The sequence below is a fragment of the Lathamus discolor genome, chromosome 6 (genome assembly GCF_037157495.1).
Source record: "Lathamus discolor isolate bLatDis1 chromosome 6, bLatDis1.hap1, whole genome shotgun sequence".
Classification (NCBI taxonomy): domain Eukaryota; kingdom Metazoa; phylum Chordata; class Aves; order Psittaciformes; family Psittacidae; genus Lathamus; species Lathamus discolor.
In genome coordinates this window covers 7670375-7692405 of record NC_088889.1, presented here as the reverse complement: position 1 = coordinate 7692405, position 22031 = coordinate 7670375, and the positions used below count along the sequence as shown (strand labels likewise).

At 42.4% G+C, this 22031-nt stretch overlaps 1 protein-coding gene across 5 annotated transcripts in view; it reads right to left on the bottom strand.

Moving 5' to 3' along the window:
• Positions 1-22031, bottom strand: part of AMBRA1 (autophagy and beclin 1 regulator 1) — a 139040-nt gene that overhangs the window by 90529 nt on the left and 26480 nt on the right. For all 5 annotated transcript variants that reach the window (XM_065682938.1, XM_065682934.1, XM_065682936.1 and 2 more), the window contains 2 exons: positions 15091-15177; positions 8736-8918 (listed from right to left, as the gene is read on the bottom strand). In XM_065682938.1, coding sequence (XP_065539010.1) covers positions 8736-8918; positions 15091-15177 — 270 coding nt within the window. The remainder of the gene's footprint in view (positions 1-8735; positions 8919-15090; positions 15178-22031) is intronic.

The following is a 22031-nucleotide window of genomic DNA, read 5'->3' as shown; positions in this document are numbered from 1 at the left end:
AGAAGGAGAGGAGACAACAAGAAAATTCAAGCAAAGAGAAGTATCTGCTACACAAAAAGCCATTCTTGGCACTGCATGTATTAGGAGCTTCCCAAGTATAACGCTGGAAGCCAAACAAAATTGATGAATGAAAATATTAAGAGAAACCGCAAAAAGCAATGCTGTCCAGCTGGAGAGACAGGAACTAGAAGAATAGATTTTGAACATAGCTACTTAATACAGTAATGGATAAGTTAGTCACCCAAGGCATGGTGCCTTTCCATCTTCCTATGTTCTTTTGAAGGCTAAAATGCCAGTCTTTCACCAGCACCTTTTTCAAAGGAACACCAGGGAAAACTTATATCTATTTATCAGCTAAAAATTCCTATAAAGCAGCAGACTGCTGAGTTACTAATGGCTCTCCTGACCAGAGGGAAACAAACCCCCAGCCTTGATTACCTCTCACAGGACTGTTCAGGGGAAAATGTATTTTCCAGATTAAAAATGGCACTTCAGAAGATCAAGTGTTCCAGAGAAGCATCACGTAAGAGAGGTTTTAACACCTGGTCAAGAGAAACAGCAGCACTTTCCCATTAAATGCCAAGGATTAATTGCTTCAGAGAAAGACTGATTTGGAACCAGAATGAAGCACTCACTCTGATCTAGGCACAGTATCCAGTCGTCTCGATTTTAATCATCTCACTGTGTGGTGGGATCACAAATTGATGATGTGTTTCAGAATAAGCCTGATACACTCTACAGCTATAGCAAATCATTAGAAAACAGAAACAGAGGCCAGACGAAGGTAGGGAATCCCTGCTCCCCAACCTAGACTTGGTATATGAGTATTAAGGAAACCACTGTATTCAGTGTTTTATTAATAAAACAAAACAAAACAGGACATCCAGCACTGCAAGTACCCTTCCTTTGAGACCCTTTAATTAGCCCTTTTCAACCATCTACCCAAACATGAGCATGACTAGGGAATACAGTGCTATGGCTAATTCTAATCACTTGGAAACTTCACAAACGGTGCTCATTAACCACAGTTTGTGGCACAAACATAACATCACCTGCCCCATCAGGCCTCAATACTGGAATAAAGTGTCAAAAATAAGCAACAAGTTTTTTTTCTTAAATATACTGCACTGTCATGCTATTGCCCTTGCAAAGGAAACAGAAATGAAACCATAACTGCACAAACAATGCTCATCTGTTAAACCTACAGGCTTGATGAATGCTAACCACTGCCTGCTCCGAATGGCCAGCAACTAACTAGTAACAGCTTGCTTCCTAATCACTCCCATTAACTCCAGACATCACCTATGAGGTGACCTAATCTAAGAGTTTCACAGACACAAAATAAAAGCAAGAGGAAAACTATGACCAGAGCTCGTAAGCAGCAGAAAAACTCAGATCTACCATCTTGACATCAAAGCAGTTTCTACAAGCCCAAGCAACCAACAGTACGGAATATGATGCAAGCTTTTCTGGCAACTGCCATCTTTCAAAAGGCACTCATTCTTTCAGTGCCCTGCTGTGAAGACACTTGCCTTGCTGGAATGTGACTTAATGGTAAAACAACATTATGCTGGAGAGGTTAGCAATATCCTGCAGTACTGCTGCAAGGAAACAGTCACTGCCTGTCACTGCATCCAGGCAGTATTATTAGACATTAAGTCCAAGATAAGGGGAATATAAAAGACTGTCACAAAAGATAAAGATAAAAAGAATAGGGAAAATGAAGCTTCAGGCTACTATGAGTAGATCACAAGCCAAGCTAACACTAACTAATCCTTGAAAAATGAAGTTCAAAGAGTAGATTCAATATCATTCCCGTTCATCCAGGACTTGTTAGCATTCTTAGCCTGCAACTGTGTTTAAGATGATGAATACAATTAACATAAATCGCTGTGTTTCTGGAAGCAACATCCCAGCACTAAGTGCTCCAGAAAGCTGTAACAGAGAAGAGAAAAAACAACAGTGACCACTAAGTTCCACATAATTCAGGTCTGCCTTGAAAGTCACCTTTGATAAGGCCCATATTCAGCAAAACCACTTATGCAGAGGAAACAGCATCAAAACCACAGACAAAGGGGCTCTGTGAAGCAAACAACAAAGGCAGCTACATACAATAAATAACAATCCTGCTTTTAATATCTTTATCTGAACTCAAACAACAAATTGCACACATAAGAGAGACATCACAATATATGCCATCTAAGACTTCCAGAAAGAAACTGGCGGGTTTTCTACAGTATACAGATGTGTCACGAATCCTAAAAATACATTCCCATCAGCATTTAAGTGAATGAAGACCTTGGGCCCACTGTAGGGGAGGATCTGGTTCGAGACCATCTTAAAAATCTGAATGCGCACAAGTCCGTGGGACCCGATGAAATCCATCCGCGGGTCCTGAAGGAGCTGGCAAATGAAGTTGCTAAGCCACTGGCCATCGTATTTGAAAAATCATGGCAGTCAGGTGAAGTTCCCGACGACTGGAAAAAGGGAAATATAACCCCCATTTTCAAGAAGGGGAAAATGGAAGACCCGGGGAATTACAGAGCAGTCAGTCTCACCTCTGTGCCTGGCAAAGTCTTGGAGCACATTCTCCTGGACAACATGCTAAGGCACATGAAAAACAACAAGGTGCTTGGTGACAGCCAGCATGGCTTCACTAAGGGGAAATCCTGCCTGACCACTCTGGTGGCCTTCTATGATGGGGCTACAGAATTAATGGACAAGGGTAAAGCAGTTGATGTCATCTACCTGGACTTGTGCAAAGCGTTTGACACTGTCCCACACCACATTCTTCTCTCTAAATTGGAGAGATATCAATTTGATGGATGGACCACTTGGTGGATAAAGAACTGGCTGGATGGCCGCACACAAAGAGTTGTGGTCAATGGCTCGATGTCCGGCTGCAGACCAGTAACGAGTGGTGTCCCTCAGGGATCGGTGCTGGGACCGGTCTTCTTTAACACCTTCATCGCTGACATGGACAGTGGGATTGAGTGCGCCCTCAGCAAGTTTGCCGATGACACCAAGCTGTGTGGTCCGGTTGATACGCTGGAGGGAAGGGATGCCATCCAGAGGGACCTTGACACGCTTGTGAGGTGGGCTGATGTCAACCTTATGAAGTTCAACCACAACAAGTGCAAGGTCCTACACCTGGGTGAGAGCAATCCCAGGCACAGCTACAGGTTGGGCAGAGAAGAGATTCAGAGCGGCCCTGCAGAGAAGGACTTGGGGGTGCTGGTCGATGAGAAAATGAACATGAGCCAGCTTCAGAGTGCGCTCGCAGCCCAGAAAGCCAACTGTATCCTGGGCTGCATCAAAAGGAGCGTGACCAGCAGGTCGAAGGAGGTGATCCTGCCCCTCTGCTCTGCTCTCGTGAGACCTCACCTGGAGCATTGTGTGCAGTTCTGGTGTCCTCAACATAAAAAGGACATGGAACTGCTGGAACAAGTCCAGAGGAGGCCACGAGGATGATCAGGGGACTGGAGCACCTCCCGTATGAAGACAGGCTGAGGAAGTTGGGGCTGTTCAGCCTGGAGAAGAGAAAGATCAGGGGAGACCTCATAGCAGCCTTCCAGTACCTGAAAGGGGCCTATAAGGATGCTGGGGAGGGACTCTTCATGAAGGGCTGTAGTGATAGGACAAGGGATGTTGGGTTCAAACTTAAACAGGGGAAGTTTAGATTGGATATAAGGAAGAAGTTCTTTCCTGTAAGGGTGATGAGGCATCAGAATGGGCTGCCCAGGGAAGTTGTGAATGCTCCATCCCTGGCAGTGTTCAAGGCCAGGCTGGACAGAGCCTTGGGTGGGATGGTTTAGTGTGAGGTGTCCCTGCCCATGTGCAGGGGGGTTGGAACTGGATGATCTTGAGGTCCTTTCCAACCCTAACTATTCTATGATTCTGTTCTATGACTCTATGACATGAGAGAGCCCATATAGATTCTCGCATCTCCTACTACATCTTCTGTTAACCTCACATGTAAATATCAGGATGATAAGGAGAAAAATTAAACCCAGCCCAATCGATTTTAGGAACCTTGTGGTTTGGATATGTACCTTTCTACCACTACACCAAAAGACTACCATTGATCAAGTCATCTCTTACCCACCTTCGGGAATCCCTATCAGAACTTAGCACGTGGTATCCCATCCATCCTGAGATGTCAGCTTAAGTTCTAGTCACCCTACAGAGTAAACCTCTTTCTCTACTTCTGGGATTCCCTATGCTATACCATGGACCTCCATGGGCTACAGGGCACAGCCTGTCTCATCATGGGCTGCAGGGGAATCTCTGCTCCGTTGCCAGGAGCACCTCCTGCCCTCCTTCTGCACTGACCTTGGTGCTTGCAGAGCTGTTTCTCTCACATATTCTCACTCCTCTCTCCAGCTGCAACTGCTTCTGTGTGTTAACTTTTTCGCCTTCCTAAATTACATTATCCCAGAAGCACTACCACTACTACCCATCACTGATGGGCATAACCTTGGCTAGCAGCAGGTCTGTCTTGGAGTCACCTGGCATTCGTTCTATTGGACATGAAGGAAGCTTCCAGCAGCATCTTACAGAAACCACCCCTGTAGCCTCCCTGCTGTCAAAACCTTGCCATACAAACCCAATACAGCTTCTCTCCCCACAATGACAGCACTTGTCTGGCTGTTCAGGAGCTGCAGATCAAAAGCTCCATACTTATTTAAAGTCTCAGAAAAACCTTTAGCCATTCCACTCTCTCCCTTCTCCTGACAAGAAAACCTGGCTCCTATTTGAAGAAGTTTCTTTTGCAAAAACTGAAGGTTGTAACAGGAAGGATAAAACACACTCTGAAATACATGAGTGCACAGTGAACAGCTGGGAAGGAGGGCAATAAAGACCAAGACTGGCTGTGCAAAGAGTTCTACCCATGTGCTCTTAGTAGTTGTTCAGCTAAGGGAAAACAGCAGGAGCCTTGTAAATTGATTGCATTTCTGCAGATTACTGCTCCCATTGCTCTGTGTCTCTAGCAAACAGTGCCATAGAATCAGACTGAAAAAGTAGAAACTGGGAAGAAGGAAAATGGAGAGGAGAGAAAGGAGAAAAGCTGTAGACATTAGAAGAGTGTAATGTCCGAGCTCCTTCGCATCTATATTTTAACAGGCAACCCACCCTCAAAAGCAGACAGAGGAGTCAGGAACAGTCACACCTTTAGCCCTGCCTGGAAAGCCTTCATAGGACTGCAGTGAAGGATTTGAGCAAGGCTTTCAGACAGCAAGCTGGTGCACTGTCCTATACATATGCTTTTCAGTCTGACAGATAAATGAACCTGTATTTGTTCCCACACTTAGTACAGACAGAAAGGGACATAGATGGCCAGAATTTGCCTGCAGAAACACCTTCACATTCTGATTGTGGTTACAGAGTTAGAATCACACATGAAACAAAATCAGCTTGTGCCATCTGAGGAGTCCTAGCAGCATCACCCACAGTCTCCAGCATCAGCTCTTCCAGACTAAGGGAAGTCTCTAGAAGAGGCCCTGCCAAACTTGTTGAAGAAGTCAAAAGAAAAGATAGTTTTGCTCTAAAAATCTAATTTTCCTATGAGAGACAAACACAAAGCACTCAAAACACCCTTGAAATGAGGGATTTCAACCTCTATGATTTGTCTATAAAGAATCTATTTTTACCAGTTATGCTGGAAGACTAAAATGACTCCATTCTCCATTCAAAGATTCTTATCCCAGAATACCAGAAGCTTTTTCATTTTAGCTTAGGATTCTGCTGAAACTAACCTTAAAACCCACACATATCAATCTATCTGTTAATAACCTAATATTACAATCTGTATATATACTACAAACCATATTAAATGCTTTCATGCAGACATGACTAAGTTTACAGTTGTCAGTTGTATTCAACAAGCAGTGAAATGACAACAGTGACAGGTTAAACACAGGCAGCGCATGGAGAGAGATAACATCTTATTAAACCAGATAACACAGGTATAGCTGTGTCTCCCTCCTCCTCCCCTGTCCATGAAAGCTGGTATAATAGAAGGATATTACTAATGCCTATAAAAACCACTCTTACTTCACATTCTTAGACCAACACTACTGCTACTGCTATCACAAGCTAAACGTATTTGTGAATTAATTCAAATGAGATTCTGGAGAAACTGCATGGAGAAAATGACATCATTAGACTGACACACAGGAGAAGAGGCTGCAGCTTAAATTCAGAGGCCATAAGCACACCACCAGTGCAAGTTTTCACACCCCTTACTAGGGCATTAGGTAAGCAAAGCTAAAAAGATATAAAATGAATCTTAAAGGAGAAAAAACACTCGAAACCCCACAAAAGACCGAGAGCCAGGAGTCTCCCTGGCACACACACAGGGCTCCCTCCTTGCCCAGAGCTCCATGTGTAGTAAAACCAGCTGGTGTCTAATGCCCTTTATAGCTTTCTCTTGATCACTAGGAAAATGAAAGAAGAGAGAATATTTATTAATTGCATTAACCAGTTTAGAAAGATAAAGCATCAAGGCAATTTGCTATGGCTTTTATATAAAAAAAAGCCCCACTGAATTCCAAGAGAAAAGCATGAGCTGCAGATTGCTAGAAACAGGAGCAACTCCCTGTCCTACATCAGATCCAAAGAAGCAGAGAAACCAGAGCATCTAAATCAGGGCAGGAAAAGAAACACACGAAGAAATACACGACTCTGCTCATATGAGCAAGCAAAGGGGGGGATACAGGAGCCAAAAAGAGAAGCAAGAACTCTGTATGAGATATTTCATTGTGAAGTGTCAGCAGAAGACATCAAATGAGTCACGAGAAGTTCCAGCTCTAAGGACCCCCGCACAGCAGCTCCCTCTCATCAGCCAGGAGAAATAACGAAGTAGAGAAGGGAAAAGGCAGAACGCCTTGAATGCACAGACCAAAATTCAATATGAAATATTCAACCAAAGAATTCAGACACTGCACATTAAGGAATAAACACTTCTTTTTCCCAGTATGAAATGAGAGACAACCTTAGCATAGCTGATTGAATTGCTTCCCTGACTGGGTGCTCTCACTGTGTGAATATTATCTGCAGGGGAACAGACTTCTCTGCAGGCTTTTGCCCGATGCTCTGAATTAAGAGCTTACTATTTTTATTTGCCCAGCACAACAAGCCACCTCAGACAAATAAAATGGAAATGAAGCTGCTTGAGAAGCACCCACCTCACAAAGCCACCATAGTTCTCTTCTAGACCACAAAGCTGCTTAGGAAAAGCTACCAGGCAGTGATTCTTCTGCATTTTCTCCCCTCATTTACATCTTAAACAAGGCCACAAGGAGAGGGGAAGACATTCACTCACCTTGTACTTCTGAATATTCAATTGCTGAAACATGAAATGACAGCTACACAGAACAACATTCTAAGAGGAAAAAGTCTACCACCACTTAAAAAGTGAGAAAGGGATTAATATCTTGCATTTCTGGGAATAGCTGGTGTTACCAGTGTCCTTCAAAAAGGGACTTCACCCTGACACAAAGGACGTGGAGTTTTAACAACATCCCATCTCAAGTATGGGGCACTGCAGCAAGGGAAGACAAACATCATGACAGTAGCAAAGTTGACAGCATCCTCTGCTGGCAGCAGCAATACAGAAGCCCGAATTCTACACGAGTTCACCGTTCCCATCAAGCACACCTCCCTAATACACTACCACTGAAGACTACTTCTACGACCATGCTCAGAATCATGCTAGGTTTTAATCACAATATACACAAAAGGGGAGGAAGGCGGAGGTGTGTGGAAATACATCAGTAAAATACTTAGAAGTACTCACTGAAAATTCCATATTTAAAAGGAAGTGATTGAACACAGACTAGAAAGATCAAATTCTCTTTCCTTCTAAAATGGATTTCAATCTAAATTCCTGAGCTTTCAGTCTCCATGCCATCTAAGCTAGCCATTACCACCATTTACTGGAAATGGTCTGCAATAAATTTGTTTGCTGGGATTACACTGGGTATCACTAGAAGTCCAAAAGCAGATGCTGGAGAGCAGACATTATAAGTTTGTCAGAACCACTCAGAAAGAAATACAGTGGCTCACAGCGGTGCCCTTCTAAGGTTTGGAAGCAGAGTCATTCCTCACTTTGACACAAAAGGCCATTTATTTTCCTTCCAGGAAACAGCCTTAACACAAACTCATGATCACCAAGTCCTCCAAAAAACCAACACCAGGAACTTCAGCTAATTTGACAAAGCTGTACAGACAGAACAAGTAAAAGTAACAGAGCATGTCTGGCTGTTTCCTACAGCCTTAGACCAAAGAAACACTATACAGTACCTATAGACAAAAAGCTCATCCACAGCACAGAGAAGTTTACTTCTAAGGACACGTGCTTTCTGCGACACAGTTACTCAGTTACTTAGTGGTTCCTCTACTCTCTCAATATTTGAAAGCTCTAATAAACTCTTGGCTCCCCATCTGTTCCACGAGAGAAAGATTATTCTTTTCTTCATTTAACCAGTCTTTTAAGTGTGGTTGAAATAGCCTGATGTGTTGAAGGTAGCCTAAAGCATCCTTAATTTTCCTAACAGAAATGACAAGACCCATTTGTAGCAATCACTGCTCTAATTATTTATTGAACGACTTAACTTCAACTGTTCCTACAGGAAGCCTGAGATGTCTTTGATTGGTAAACAGTGGGAAGCCACAAAGCGGTCTTGTGCTGACAACAGACTCAAGCAAGAGGACACAGCAGCACGCACACTTACTCAAAGTCTTCAAATTCCAGATCGTTTCCCTCCACAGATGGGCTTGAGTTCTCTGAAGTGGAAGAAGAGGAGGAGGAAGAGCGGAGACGGTTTTGTTGGTATCGCATGGAGCGCTGTCGAATACTGTCCCTCCGGGAAAGATATTGGATCATCCTCTGAGCATAATATGCAGCAGGAGACAACCTGAACAAGAGATACATGGACTTGTTACACAGGTATACACCAACAACCAGTCCTATTTTTCTTTTGAGCTCCAAGTGCCAGGACAGTAACAGCATATCACACAACTGGCTGTTTGCATTTCATTCATGAGTAAGACAAAGTACATAAAGCCAGTAAAAGTAATTTTCCCTTTATACACTCCCAGATGATTCCCTTTTTGTGTAGACAGAACCACTACACAGTACCTATATACAAAAAGTTCAGCCGCAGCACAGAGAAGTTTGCTTCTAAGGACACATGCTTTCTGTGGCACAGTTATTCACTGTTAAAGTCCAGAGGCCTCAGATGCTCGAATGATTACTTCTTTAGTCATATTTAGATTGTACTTGAACTCTAATTTGGGGGGAGAACAGGAGATGACAATAACCCTCCCCAAGTAATTAGACATTAAGATATTCCTGTAACTTCTAGCTCCCTACCCCATTCCATACATGTGTTTGATTTTGTTCTTTTGTATTCAACTCAAGTTACCAGACTGGTACTTCCCAGGATCATGAAAATACAAACTCATTTCCTACAAAGGCACCATGATTAAGAGACTGATAATGGAGAGAGCAGCACTAATTTTAATCTACAAATCAAAGTATGAACAGCTTTAAATAAAGAAAAATAAAGCAAATCCCTTAAAACAAACACTGAATTCCAGAGGATAGTCTAGAGATTAAAATATACTCATTTGCAATCACAAAGAGAAGTGGCCTGTCTGCCTTACAGGAATGCTACACATCTTCAGATCAGAGTTTCAAGCTAAATTTGTCTTACAGTGGACATCTTCATCTGCCACAAAGACTCTTGAAGATACATTTAACTTTATATAGTGACCAACACCACACAGTTTCATTGTGTTACACTACAACCAGCCATTAAAACGCCATCATTATCACCAACTGTGATTGTTGGAAGTCTTTTACCTTCTCTCCCTTCCAGAGCTGTGCTGATTCTATGGGAATATACTGGGAATAATTTTTGCTCATATATGGGTAAGTTTCACATCCACTACAGCATGAGCAGCAGTAAGTCAGACCAGGTCTGATAAAGCACTCTGCTATCCCTAAAGGATATTTCAATGGAAAATTACATTTAATAGTATTTCTAGAGACTGCTCCCTAGAGCAGCATAAAAAACAATGTACTAATTTTTCAAGGGATAAATTGTATTAATGTTGTTTTGGCTGCAAACACCCAAAGAGACTCAATCTCCTATTCTGCTATACATTCAGTGCATATAAGCAAAAGAGAAGATGGCAAGAAAGAAAGGAATTAGAAGTCACGCAGACAAAAGGACAGAATCTCTTCCCCAGGGTAAGCTACCCATACCATAGTAGGCTGCTATCTTGGTGAAGAGGCAAGTTTAGCAGACAGACTACAGGCTCAGGGATCTAAAAACCCAGTCACTAGGTAGCAAGAGGGTAAAGGGAACCACACACTGTTTGTTTTGGATTCCTCCTGGATCTTCTACACACAGTTTGATAAGTTCAAGCTGTTCATGCTTATGTAATGCACAAGGCTTTGCTGTACAAACACAGCACTTCTCTCTGCTCCCCCAAAGACTTAACAGGCCAAATATAAAAAAGTAAGGCATTACAGCAGTGCACTCATAAATGAGGGGTTCTTCTCTTCTTTGGCCTTCTTCACAAGCCAAAGCCTCTCTGTATGCATAAAAATAAGTCTACAGCATAATATGTGCATATAGAGGAAGAAAATAACATGGAAACAAGGCAACACTGGAAAACATGAACAAAGTGGTCTCAACAGACCAGCAGTGTAATCACTGAAACTTTCTTCTTTGCTAAAAATCATACCAAGGGAGGGTTTTACAGAAAGAGATGAAGAATGAGTGCTGCAGACATTTAGTCTTCTCAAATTATGCAGCACAGCACATCATAAGAAGAAAACACAATGATGCTTGTTAGAAGAACAAGAAACAGTAGGCAACAAAGGTTGGCCATAATGGATGCTGAGATGCCAGAATCAGCTTCCTGACAGCACACGGAATATAGACTGGACAGACTGTGAAAGAGATTTCTAAAGACAAGACAAGAAGCTTAAGTCTGATATACAGAGAGAAGGTGCAAGGCACAAAGTACAAAAGGGCAGGAACATATTCCAAGTAATAAAGAATTAATCTTTGCAGATGAGTGCATGCAGGGTTAAAAAGAAACTGTTGGGCTTTATCTGTCTTTGGAATACAGTCATAACAAATCAGGATTGGAGCTGAGAGCCAGCATAAGAGGTGTAGCTGTCCTGGAGGGAGCAGAAAGCTGCAAAGCAGCATAAGAAACACCGGTTAACATTAAACCTATCTCTTCAGTTCACTCAGCTATTGAACACAACTGTAAATCAGTCCCTGACCAAAGTTAGTTTATCAGCTGGCTAAAGACACACCAGTCAAAGCAGGCTGCCTAGACTGTTTATGTCTCACCTGTGCTTCTCATAAAGCAGTGGCAAAACACAGATAGAGGTTATCCAGTAGTTTTTAAACCAAGTTTGCATTCACTGGACACTGGTATTTGACAACACCAAAGAGCTAAACTAAACTCATCTCTGAGGTGACTGGAGCCCATTTGCTGGAGCAGATGGGTCAGAAGAGGAGAGGCTATGCCATCATACGTGACCACCACACAACTAGGCACTGAGTGGGAGAAACACTGCAGTGCAAAAACCAGAAACAAATAGCTATCTCATCCAACAACCACATTATTGAGAGGCAGTGCTTCCTCTAGGCATCCAGTGCTGCTGGCTGGCCAGTGAGAAATGGAACTGAGAGAAGGAAGTGTTTTGCTAACGTTAGTAAAGTTGAAGTATCTTGCTCTAAAGGGCATCATGAGTACTAAAGAGCAAGCTACTACACAGCAGTGTCCTCAGGTACAGCCACATATCCAAACCAGCCGGCCATATTTATGGACAACAGGAAAATTTTTTACACAAAGGCTGCTTCTCTTCATCCTCCATCATTTTAATATCTTCTTTAGAATTAAAAGAACAAAAATCACAAGAACATCAACTGGAAAACATCTAGACCCAGTCCCCAGGAAAGCCACAAGAACTGGTATGTCTGCATCCAAGAGCACTACGCTGCTGTGCAGACCCCAAAGTCCCCTAACACTTCAGAAGTACCAACACGACTCATCAACCCTGCCTTGATGCTGATGCCCAGGATGCTCACTCACACCTCTAAATGTCTCTCAGTCAGCACACACATTTCAAAGGGGTTACCTGACTGGTGTCAATTATTTCTTGGTAGTATCTATGGTCGCGTATACCACCAGCTCTTGGTGGTAGCAGACACCAACTTCTGGTTGTTTCCATTCCACTTAATCCTGCAACTCATAATATCTGGCCTGAAGGTCTCTTTCCCAGTAACTTTCTAGCAGCTTAGATGTTTTTCTAGAGAATGCATTTACCAGACACCCTTGTGATGCTTTACAGAGGCAGTCTGGGAGCATCTTTTTAAGTATTTCTATTAAGAAAGAAAATAATGTAGGTTTCTTTGATGACAGCTTTATTTGATTCCCCTGCAGACTGTTTTCTGAGCTCAGTACATATGGAAACTGCAGAGAATGACAGGACAGCCAAGCTGACCTTAGAGAAGTTCAGCAAGGGCACTGAGAAAGACTGCTGCAATCCGTATCAGAATATTCATTCTAAACCTGATGGAACGTCATAAAATGTTCTCCCTGCTTCAGTCCTGACCTAGGTTATTCAAGTATGACACCATTACAGACAGGAGATGCAGAAACAAAACTAACACACACGTACTCTCTCAGAAATAACTTCTTCAGATCATATAGTTTAAAATGAAGAAATAAAATGGAAACCCCCCCACAACTCTGTTTGAGACAGCTAGGTCTTAAGGAGGTATATTTTTAATATATAAACAGACATACACCTATAGATTTATGTTTATTGTATTTAATGCTCCTTTGTTTCACTTTTCCACTTTGTTTTTTAAGAACATCTGAAAGTCGTATCTTTCCCTTACAAACTCAGGATGCTACAAAAAAAGCGCACACAGTAACATTTCTTTTAATCACATCCCCAATTCCTAACAAGTTAAAGGGGCAGATAAAATAATCCTACTAGCCTCACACACCAGTGAGGTTTATGAAAGAAGACTGATTTCACTCCACTTAAACTCACTTAAGCTCACGCTGATTATGCACCTATGAATCTCATCCTCTGGAAAGGACAGTGACATTTAATGGAATGAATTAACCCTCTTGGAAGAGATTTCAACGCTAGACTTCTCTTTCAAACCTCTTCATGAACTCAAGCTACTATAGCATCTACCACAATCTAAAACCACTTGAACTGTCAGATGTAGAGCATCATATTGCTTCAAAAATGGCCTCAAGGTGAAAAATATTTCTGACAATGCTCCTTATGCTAGGAAAGGTCTGGGGCATTGACATTTTTACACACATTTTATTGAACTTCATCATAGCAGAGATCTGGGAGAAGGAAAAAGGAAGAATTCAGTAACCTAGGCAGGCCCTCCTCCTTTTCTTTTTAAAAGGCAGCTCGCAGAGCACCAGAATGAGTTCTTACAATCTCTACTGAGCAAATCTGCCTGCTTTGAACAATGCATTCCAGAACTAAGGAATCATGCACTTCAGCTATTCAGCAGCTCTTGGCATTCATAAATTGACCTGACTCTAGTAATATCTTTTAATTAACATTTATAAAATATCATTTTCATCTTCCCAGGTTAATCAGTTCCTTTACATGTCAGTAAATCAATTGCCATTTAGAAAGCTTTTACATTCATCAGCATTATTCTGACATGCTGTCGCCAAGACCTTCTGCAGTTACCTAGGTTGGTTTCCCAGCCCCCTTAGATAAAAACATAGCACACTCCACCTTAGTTTCCCCTTGCTACAGTTTATTTACATCATTCCTGAGCCTTTGAATTATCTTTACAAAGCAACTTCCAGGGAAAAAAGCCTAATGCAAGATTTCACCTGTACAAGGCTTTATCTACAGAGACAGTTAGCAAGGAGTTATTTACCAGCATCACTATACCATCTGGCCAGTTTGCGACAGAGCCTTTTATTTCGGCACTTGTACTTAGAGCATCATCTGTATTAAAATGCAGATTTTGTTGTTAATGATGTAAAAAAGTGAGATAAATAAATAGACAAAAAGCCAAACCTCCTTCAGCAACTTAGGTATTTCATTTTCGCACACTGGTATTCCTGTACTCCCCTTTATGATAAATCCTAATAGCCTTCAATTCATGCAGCTATGCCAGAGGTCCCCTAAGAGGCTAAAGCAGATATATTTAACACATTAACGAATTTTCCTCATTCATAGCTTTGTTAAACCCATCTAAGGGAAGCTTATTTGTCACGATTTATTCTTCGAAAGCTTCCCAAGCTGCTTGCTGTTCACGATTCTATCATTTCTTTTGACAGAGTCTGTAGGTCACATTCTCCCATCTGTTGCTTTCTTAATACACCAAGTAGAAACCGCAAAGATCACCCCTTTCCATTTTTGATAACTCTGCCATGTTTGCTTTTCCAAGTTCTCTGAAACACTCCCACCTCTTCTGAAGATTAAGCAGCACTACAGGTGTTTCCATGTCTAATGTCAGTGATTCATGACTCTTCAGAAATAACTGTCAGTATTTTGTTCTTAGTTAAGTATACATAACATCCTGGTTATGCTCTTTCTCATACTGATACATTTATGGAAACATTCCATCCTTCCAAGCACATTGTCTGCTCACACCAGCTCCCACCTGCCTTAACTTCATTCACCCTTACTCCTGAATTGGCTATTTGGTTTTTCTTCATTTTTCCTCAAAAGAGATTTCAAATTTATTGACATTTATTTTGAATTTATTTTATCATCTCATTTACTGTTGGACCTGCTTGCCACCTAGTGTTCTCCATCCCAAATGATTTCAGGAAGCTTTATCTGCTTACTTCAACAGCAATCTCTTCCTTTTTCCTCATTCTCTTCCAGACTTAATAGCATCTTCTCATTCGGTTTGCACCCTGTGCTCGTGGCAACTCACTGAGAAGGAGATGGGCTCAATATATGAACCATTCCCAAAGGATTTAGAGAGTTACACTAAAGTTATGCTTTTATTTATGAAACTTAAATGCCTTTAGATTGCACGTAGCTCTTACCTGGCTGGGTCTGGGTAGATTGGATGTTCCCGGGACCCCGCTCCATCGTAGCGAGATAACGAAATGAGGGAAGACTCCAGCAACCTCCTAGAAAGGAAAAACAAATGATGAAGTCAAAGACAATTCAGGAATATCTTCCTTATTTATGCGCTACTTTCTGAAACTCCTAAGACTATTTCTGTCAACAGGGCAGATAATTCTGCAACATACTGAATCACTCACTGATGGCATATGTATTTTCACCACACAGCTATTCAAGTGTAATATTCTCACTGCACAGGAGAAGGAACACCTCGAGTAAGAAAGAGTGGTCCCAAACCCACTTCCAGTTTTCAAGAGAAAGATACAGATGGCGTATCTCCAAAGGAGGAGTGTCATCATTTGCTAGGTCTATAAACACTGCCGCATTGGCCACCTGTCAAAATCTTACCTACTCAAAGGTGACTACACAAGGAATGGGCCAAGGAGCAGGGTCAAAGAACACACCTTGGCATGTGGGTTTTTAGGGCACCGCTGGTGTTTATTCACTGTAAGATATTCATTCTTAGCTTCAAGGCTCTGAAAGAGAGGTTTTTCAGCCACAAAAAGAAATAATAATGTTCGTTTCCTCTGTATCTTAATCAGCCACAGGGAGAGATGAGAAATCGTCACTCAAGAAGTAAATGTATGCAAATGCAGCCAGACAGCTTGAATATGCAAAAAGTAAGTCTGAGTCATGAAGGCAGCAGAATCAGAAGTATATAGCAGGAACATGTCCTCCACCCGAGCTTCTACATGCACCTCTATCTAGCTTCTTGTCATAAAGCAGAGGATGGCATTGTTTCAAGACTGACTCATTCAAGCCTGTTGCAGCCATTAGATTAACACAAGAGCGGTGATTTGGGGTGGGTGTGGAGAGTAGAAAAATCAACTATCAAAGTTTATAAGGCTGCTGAGATCTCTTTCAAGTCTTTCCGCATCCAAACTCCTGCTAAATTTTGTTTTCCAGTCTTTGTAATTTCATGAAATCTATTGTGGTTTGAAAGCCAAAAAGGTCCAACAAAGCATCTGCTCTATTCACCTACACACACAATTGTCAAGAAAGGTTTGAACCTATCAGTCTTAACCCCGCAATGCTAATTCACATTTAAGCATTTGCAGTGCAGGACAGTAAGCATCCAGCCAGGAAACAGGAGAAGGACCAGATATAATCACACCCAACTTCCCATTTCTAGCCGGATAAAGACAGTAGCAATGCAAATCAGTGTGTTTTCTGGTAGCAGCCCACCCGTCAGGATCTCAAGACAAATATTCACTGCCTTCCAGCAATAAATAAATATTACTTCAATTTTACTTTATAAATGTAGAATACAGAAAACGGCAAGAGATCGCTCCAGTTACTTAGAAAGGCAAGTGTCAGCTCGAGAGACTCGGTACTTGCTGCAAAGCACTGGGACTCTACAGAAGGCAAGAAACCCTGTCCTCTCTGGCAAGAAGTTGCTTGGCAACCATTTGTCTTATTCAAGAACAGTTATTAAATCTCTTAAAACTTTGAGCTGAATTAATTCCCCAGGTTATCGAGTCAAAAGCTCTAACCTTCAATACTGCTAGATACTCTGAATCCCTTGGCTCCCCAGAAAGTTATCATGCTTCAATCCTGCCTTATCAAACCTTCTCTCCTGCTCCAAATATATGTCAATATATGCAAAACCAGCTAATCCAGAACAAACGGTGCAACAGCTTTATGAGGTATACCTGAAGTCCTATGCTTACGAGGTATACCCATCACCTGCATCATATGGAAACCGCTTTTATTCCTTCTGGGGGGAAAGGTAGACAGATCAAAATTAGCAGAAGGGATATTCTATCTATTCAACCAGCTGGTCCCTTTCTGAATGACTGTCTCAGAGTTCGGAGAGTGGGTTACCGTCACTGCAATGCCAGCACGCTTTTTAGAGGTCTGCTCTTCAGAGCTGCTTATGCAGAACACTCCAACCAGCAGTTTGCAAGCATCTTGGATGTGCTGAGGCTGCCACTCTCCTGGACCATCCTGCCTAATCACTGGACTTAACTGGGGAGAAAGAGTTCCCACAGCACACAGACCCTGGCAGGGGCACAGCCCTACAAACAGCAGTTGCCTCCTCATAGATGTGAGCAATCTACACAGAACTGCAAAAGTTTAATGTCATTTTCCTGCAATGCCTATGGTGTCCTGGTAATGTGTGCATACAAATAACCAAACTGATCATCCCCGTTAGAAGTCTTAGCACCTATACACTACACACTCTTTCCTAGTGGAAAAGAGGGTTGGGAAAGAGAGTGACATCTCTACATGTCACCTTCTTTACTGACCTTTCAGGGTCTATCCATTAAATGACAGCAAAATCAAGAGCTACAAAACGACCAGGGCAGCCCGCTCTGTTAGAAAGGAGTCTCCAAGGCACTCTCCAGCCATATTCCTCCTCTCACCTTTGGAAAGGCTGGCAATTGTCTGAGAATACCATTGACTTAGAAGGGTCACCTTCAGAAAGCAGCCAACAGCTGCATTGAAGGAAACAGTACCAACCAGAGAACCCCAGAACAGTGTGGAAGCAGGAGCAGGGTGCACATTGTAGTAACTTGGTGTGGGTCTGCCACCACTTGGCTTGGGAACTTCAGGGAATCTACAGTTCTCACCTCTATATCCCATCTGATCCTTGAAATAAATACTTGAAGGCCTTGCTCTTCCAGGCACCTGGCACCCCAGATGAAAGCTGGTATGTATTACTTCAGTAAAACACAAACCAAGAGTCTCCTGAGCTACAGAACGGGTGGATATCCAGGTAAATCCCTGTGATTTTACCTGAACAGCCTACAGCTCAGGAAGCAGCAGGAGGCTGCTGCTTTAGGAGAACCTCCTTCTCCATAAAGACACCCTAAGATAACCAGTAGTAACGGGGTTGTAGGGAGCAGGCTGACAAATGTACTCCATTAAACACAGCCCCCAGGACCACCTCTGAGGCTGCGCTGAGTTGAACAGTCTCAGCTAAGGCAGCCTTTCCAGCAGAGCCTTCCAAGACCAATCTCACACCAAGGCACACAAGCCACATACAAGGGCCACATTCAGATCAGGTGGACAAGGATAACTCGGTTAAGGGTAACTGCTAAAAGCTATAGATGACTTTAAGCCTGGTTGGTAGCTCTTCGTTGTCCTACAAGTGTGCTCTGTCAGACCACAGAGCAATGAACAGGTCGTTATAAATACATGTAGCAGGCAAAAACCAAACCAAGGCGATGTCCAGTCTCATGAGACCCAGACAGACCATCTCTGCACTTAACGCTACAGAGAATAACAATACCCATGCTGAAACCAGAGTGCTAAACACAAAATATATTACTTAAGTAACTCATTCCAGACTGAGCCCTGGAGGCCTAGGCTACGGATCCAAATGCATTTGGTACTGACAAATGGGTTCAATAACAGATCCACTGCTAAAATCATCAATAAAGTGTCCCAACTGTGACACTGGTAGTGTAACCTACGGTCCCCCAGGAAGGCACAGATACATTTATCTGAAGTCAGTCATGTTGCACTCTATCAAGTCTTTGGTGCCACATTTATAGCTTTTGTCACCCAAATTCCCAGAAGAAACACAGACTGTTTATTTCCAGTAAGCCAAAGGGTAAGGTAGCCCAATATCCTACCATGGTAAATGCTGAGGTTTGGAGCAATTCCGTTAAGGAGGATAAACATAATCCACGGATGAATAGAAGCAGCTCTGTTACAGGGAACTGAGAGCCACTAAAGGTCTGATTTTCCAACAGGGAAGCATGCAAAAAGAACAGAAATGCATATTGCTTGCATCACCCTTTGAAACGCTTCAGTAGATCATGCTCGACTCCTGAATCTTCTCTGGAGCTTATAGCACCCTCTTCCTCTCCTACACCCCCCAGTTTTGCTACCCAGATATATAACAGGCTAACACTAGGCTCTGTGGAAGCAATTGCTCCGCTATCTCTGTCTAGACAATATGAAATTGTCACAAATGACATCTAAAGTACAATTAGTAGAGAAACTGCAATTTCCACTCTCCTCCCCCGCTCACCAGAAAAAAAAAATAAAAAAAAAAAAAAAAATCACACATTATCATCCTCCAGGTTGTCAGTCAATGCTGCAATGATGACGATTAACTCTGCTCACCCTGAAAGATGCTTCTGGCCTGGCTTGATAAAACAGGAGGGGAACCGTAGGGTTTTTTGTTGGTTTATTTTTTAGTTATTAAAACTACTACCAGAAGATACAAACTGCCTCTGTTCAGCAGCATTGAGATCTCAACAGACTCTTTTTTTCTATCAGACATCAGTAGTTATGGAACGACCGCTCTACGACCGCTCTGTTACCTCAGGTCTGCAAACAGCAGCGATTGCTGGCAAGGGGGAAAGGGAAGAAAGGTCCAAGTTACAGGACAGCTTTAGACAAGGGAAGAGAAAGAGAGAACGCATGCACACGAGACACTGCAAGCAGGAAAGGGGAATTTCTCGGGAATGAAGCAGCTGGATGCCAAAAGCTACAGCTCAGGGGAAAAAAAAAGTCACAAAGCAACCTCCTCACAGCACATCAGCCATGGTACTATACCCGCGCTCTCCCCACAGGGGTGAGGATCACCACCAAAGCCTCTTGGGACAGAGTGATTCATTCCAGCAAGCTTTGAGAAGATCCTTAAATGCAAGTTCAACTTCTCAGTTTCTAAGTATATGCAATTCCTACACATCTTAGATTTGCTGTCACAGCACACGCGTCACTGAGTAGCACTACTCCAAGCAACACTGACGGAACGGCTTTCCTCCCCATCCAAAAGTGGGGCAGTAACAGCACCGAGCCTTACTTCCCTAAAAGCCGAAAGGTTTTCAGTCAGCTGCCATCCTCCTGAGCTGCTGCAGCACTCCAACAACCAGAGCAAACCAGTAAAATGAAGCACACTTCCCACAGCCCCAGCCTTCAGATATGAAAAGAGCTTAAGAGAGGAATACAGAGTTATCCTTTGAAGCAGAACTGTATTAACACTGGCAGCTTCTATGAGTTTTATATCTTCCCTGGAAAGGCTTTTATATTATCCATTTGGAGGCAAAATTACTGCACTGCTTCATATTACATCTCTTTTTCAGCACTCCAATTTACAGCCACTGCTCAGTTATTCCAAGTGCTTGTCCCTATGTATGTGCTCCCCTGGCTCCTCATATGAATGTAGAGAATAGCAACAATTTAAAACTAGATTTCCTTCAGTCATCTCCTCTCTTAGGGCAAAGCAATGTTTAACCTAAAGATAACAAGAAGGCTGAAGCATGAAGACAGATGAATGCTCAATTATTAACTGTTAACAAACCAAGTCAGTTCTTGGAGATCACTTCGAACACCACGAAACTATTCTAACCAAAACTCTCAAGCAACTCAATCCACTTGCCTGAGATTTTTCCCTTCCCTTTTCTCAGAACAATAGGGAAAAATTATTTCAGACCTCTCTGTATTGTCTCCTACTTTCAAAGCACAAACTGAAACACGTAAGCAGAAACCATCAAGTGTTTTGTTCCACAGCTTCATTTTCCATGGAAGTTTTGTAGTTCTTGTCAAAGAGAAAAACATTATTGCCATCACCAGCTTCATATTCAAGCTTAAAATAAAAAAGCAATCAGTATGCAGTTCTAAAGATTGCCTGAAAAAATGACTTCTAAAATTAAGTCCTTAACATAATCTGCTCTGATACCTCTAAGCTAACATTTCTAGACTGTTTCAGCTTTTGCATGGTTATGGTTAGACATAGTCAGCCTGGCATCAAGATTTAATTAAGACAGGTCAGAAGCAGATGATGAGAAAAAAACCAGACAAAATAGTCAAACTTTTCTTAAGATAATTGTAACCATCTGCAAGAGATAAATATCTTGAGCATTTCACTCCTGATGAAAACCTCAACACTCACTTCGGCAGTTATCCGAGTTAGCTCCTCCATCCCCTGGCTCACAACTCCCCCCTCAGTAAGGAAAGAGCTGGTGGCTGCCTTTCTTATGAGTATCCAAGCCCTGTCAGGCATTCTTCTGATCACCTTTTTTCTCTTTGAACTTATTCCACATAATGAATGCCGTTTGCAAGAAAATTTCCTTTCTTTAGGGAAATCAGTGACAACAAAGATGTAGTACATGATCACAGGTACATTCCATGCATGGCCTTTGTAGAGCACTATAGTCTGTTTGTAAGGAAAAACACTTGTGCTAACTCTGAAGGGCAACCAGGGACAGAGAAGACATTCTTCCCAGCTGGAGGTGTGGAGCTGTCAGAGAAACAGGCTTCATACAGGAGAGAAAAGTTACCAGAAAAAAACCCTCCTTCACTGATTCTGGGCAAGAATCCCATAGAAAACAAGCTGTAAGGTTTTCTCAGTCAGAAAACAGACAGCACATCAGGTCTTCAGCCAGGATGTGAAGGAGTACATTTGGGAAAACAGCGCAAGGAAAAGGAGCACAATTGCACAACACAAGAACTGTAGATAAGAGTTTGAACAGCAGAGACAAGCATTTAGATTTGAGCTCTCCTAGTCACAAGGCAGGAAGCAGAGTTTCAAGAAGAACATGTTTAACCCTTTTAAAGTTTACCTACTTCAGTTTAACTAGAAAGTAATGCCACATGATGAACTGTGCTATTACTGCACCCCTGCTCTTGGACTAGGAACTTCAGCTTCCATTTATCACCTGATGCCACAGGAGTTAAACAGCACCCTTGGAGCTCATCAAAGGGAAGGGTCAGTGGTTCTGAAGAAGATAACAGATTTTAAGTGAACCCAAGGTCACACTGTTAACCTATTACTTCACTTACTTACAAAGGCCATGCATCAGAACAAAAGATGAGTGAGCCTTATGCAGAGGTCCTCATCATACAGCACCCAGGGAATGATTAAGGTGTTATTTCAACAGGAGAGTGGAAGCACATATCC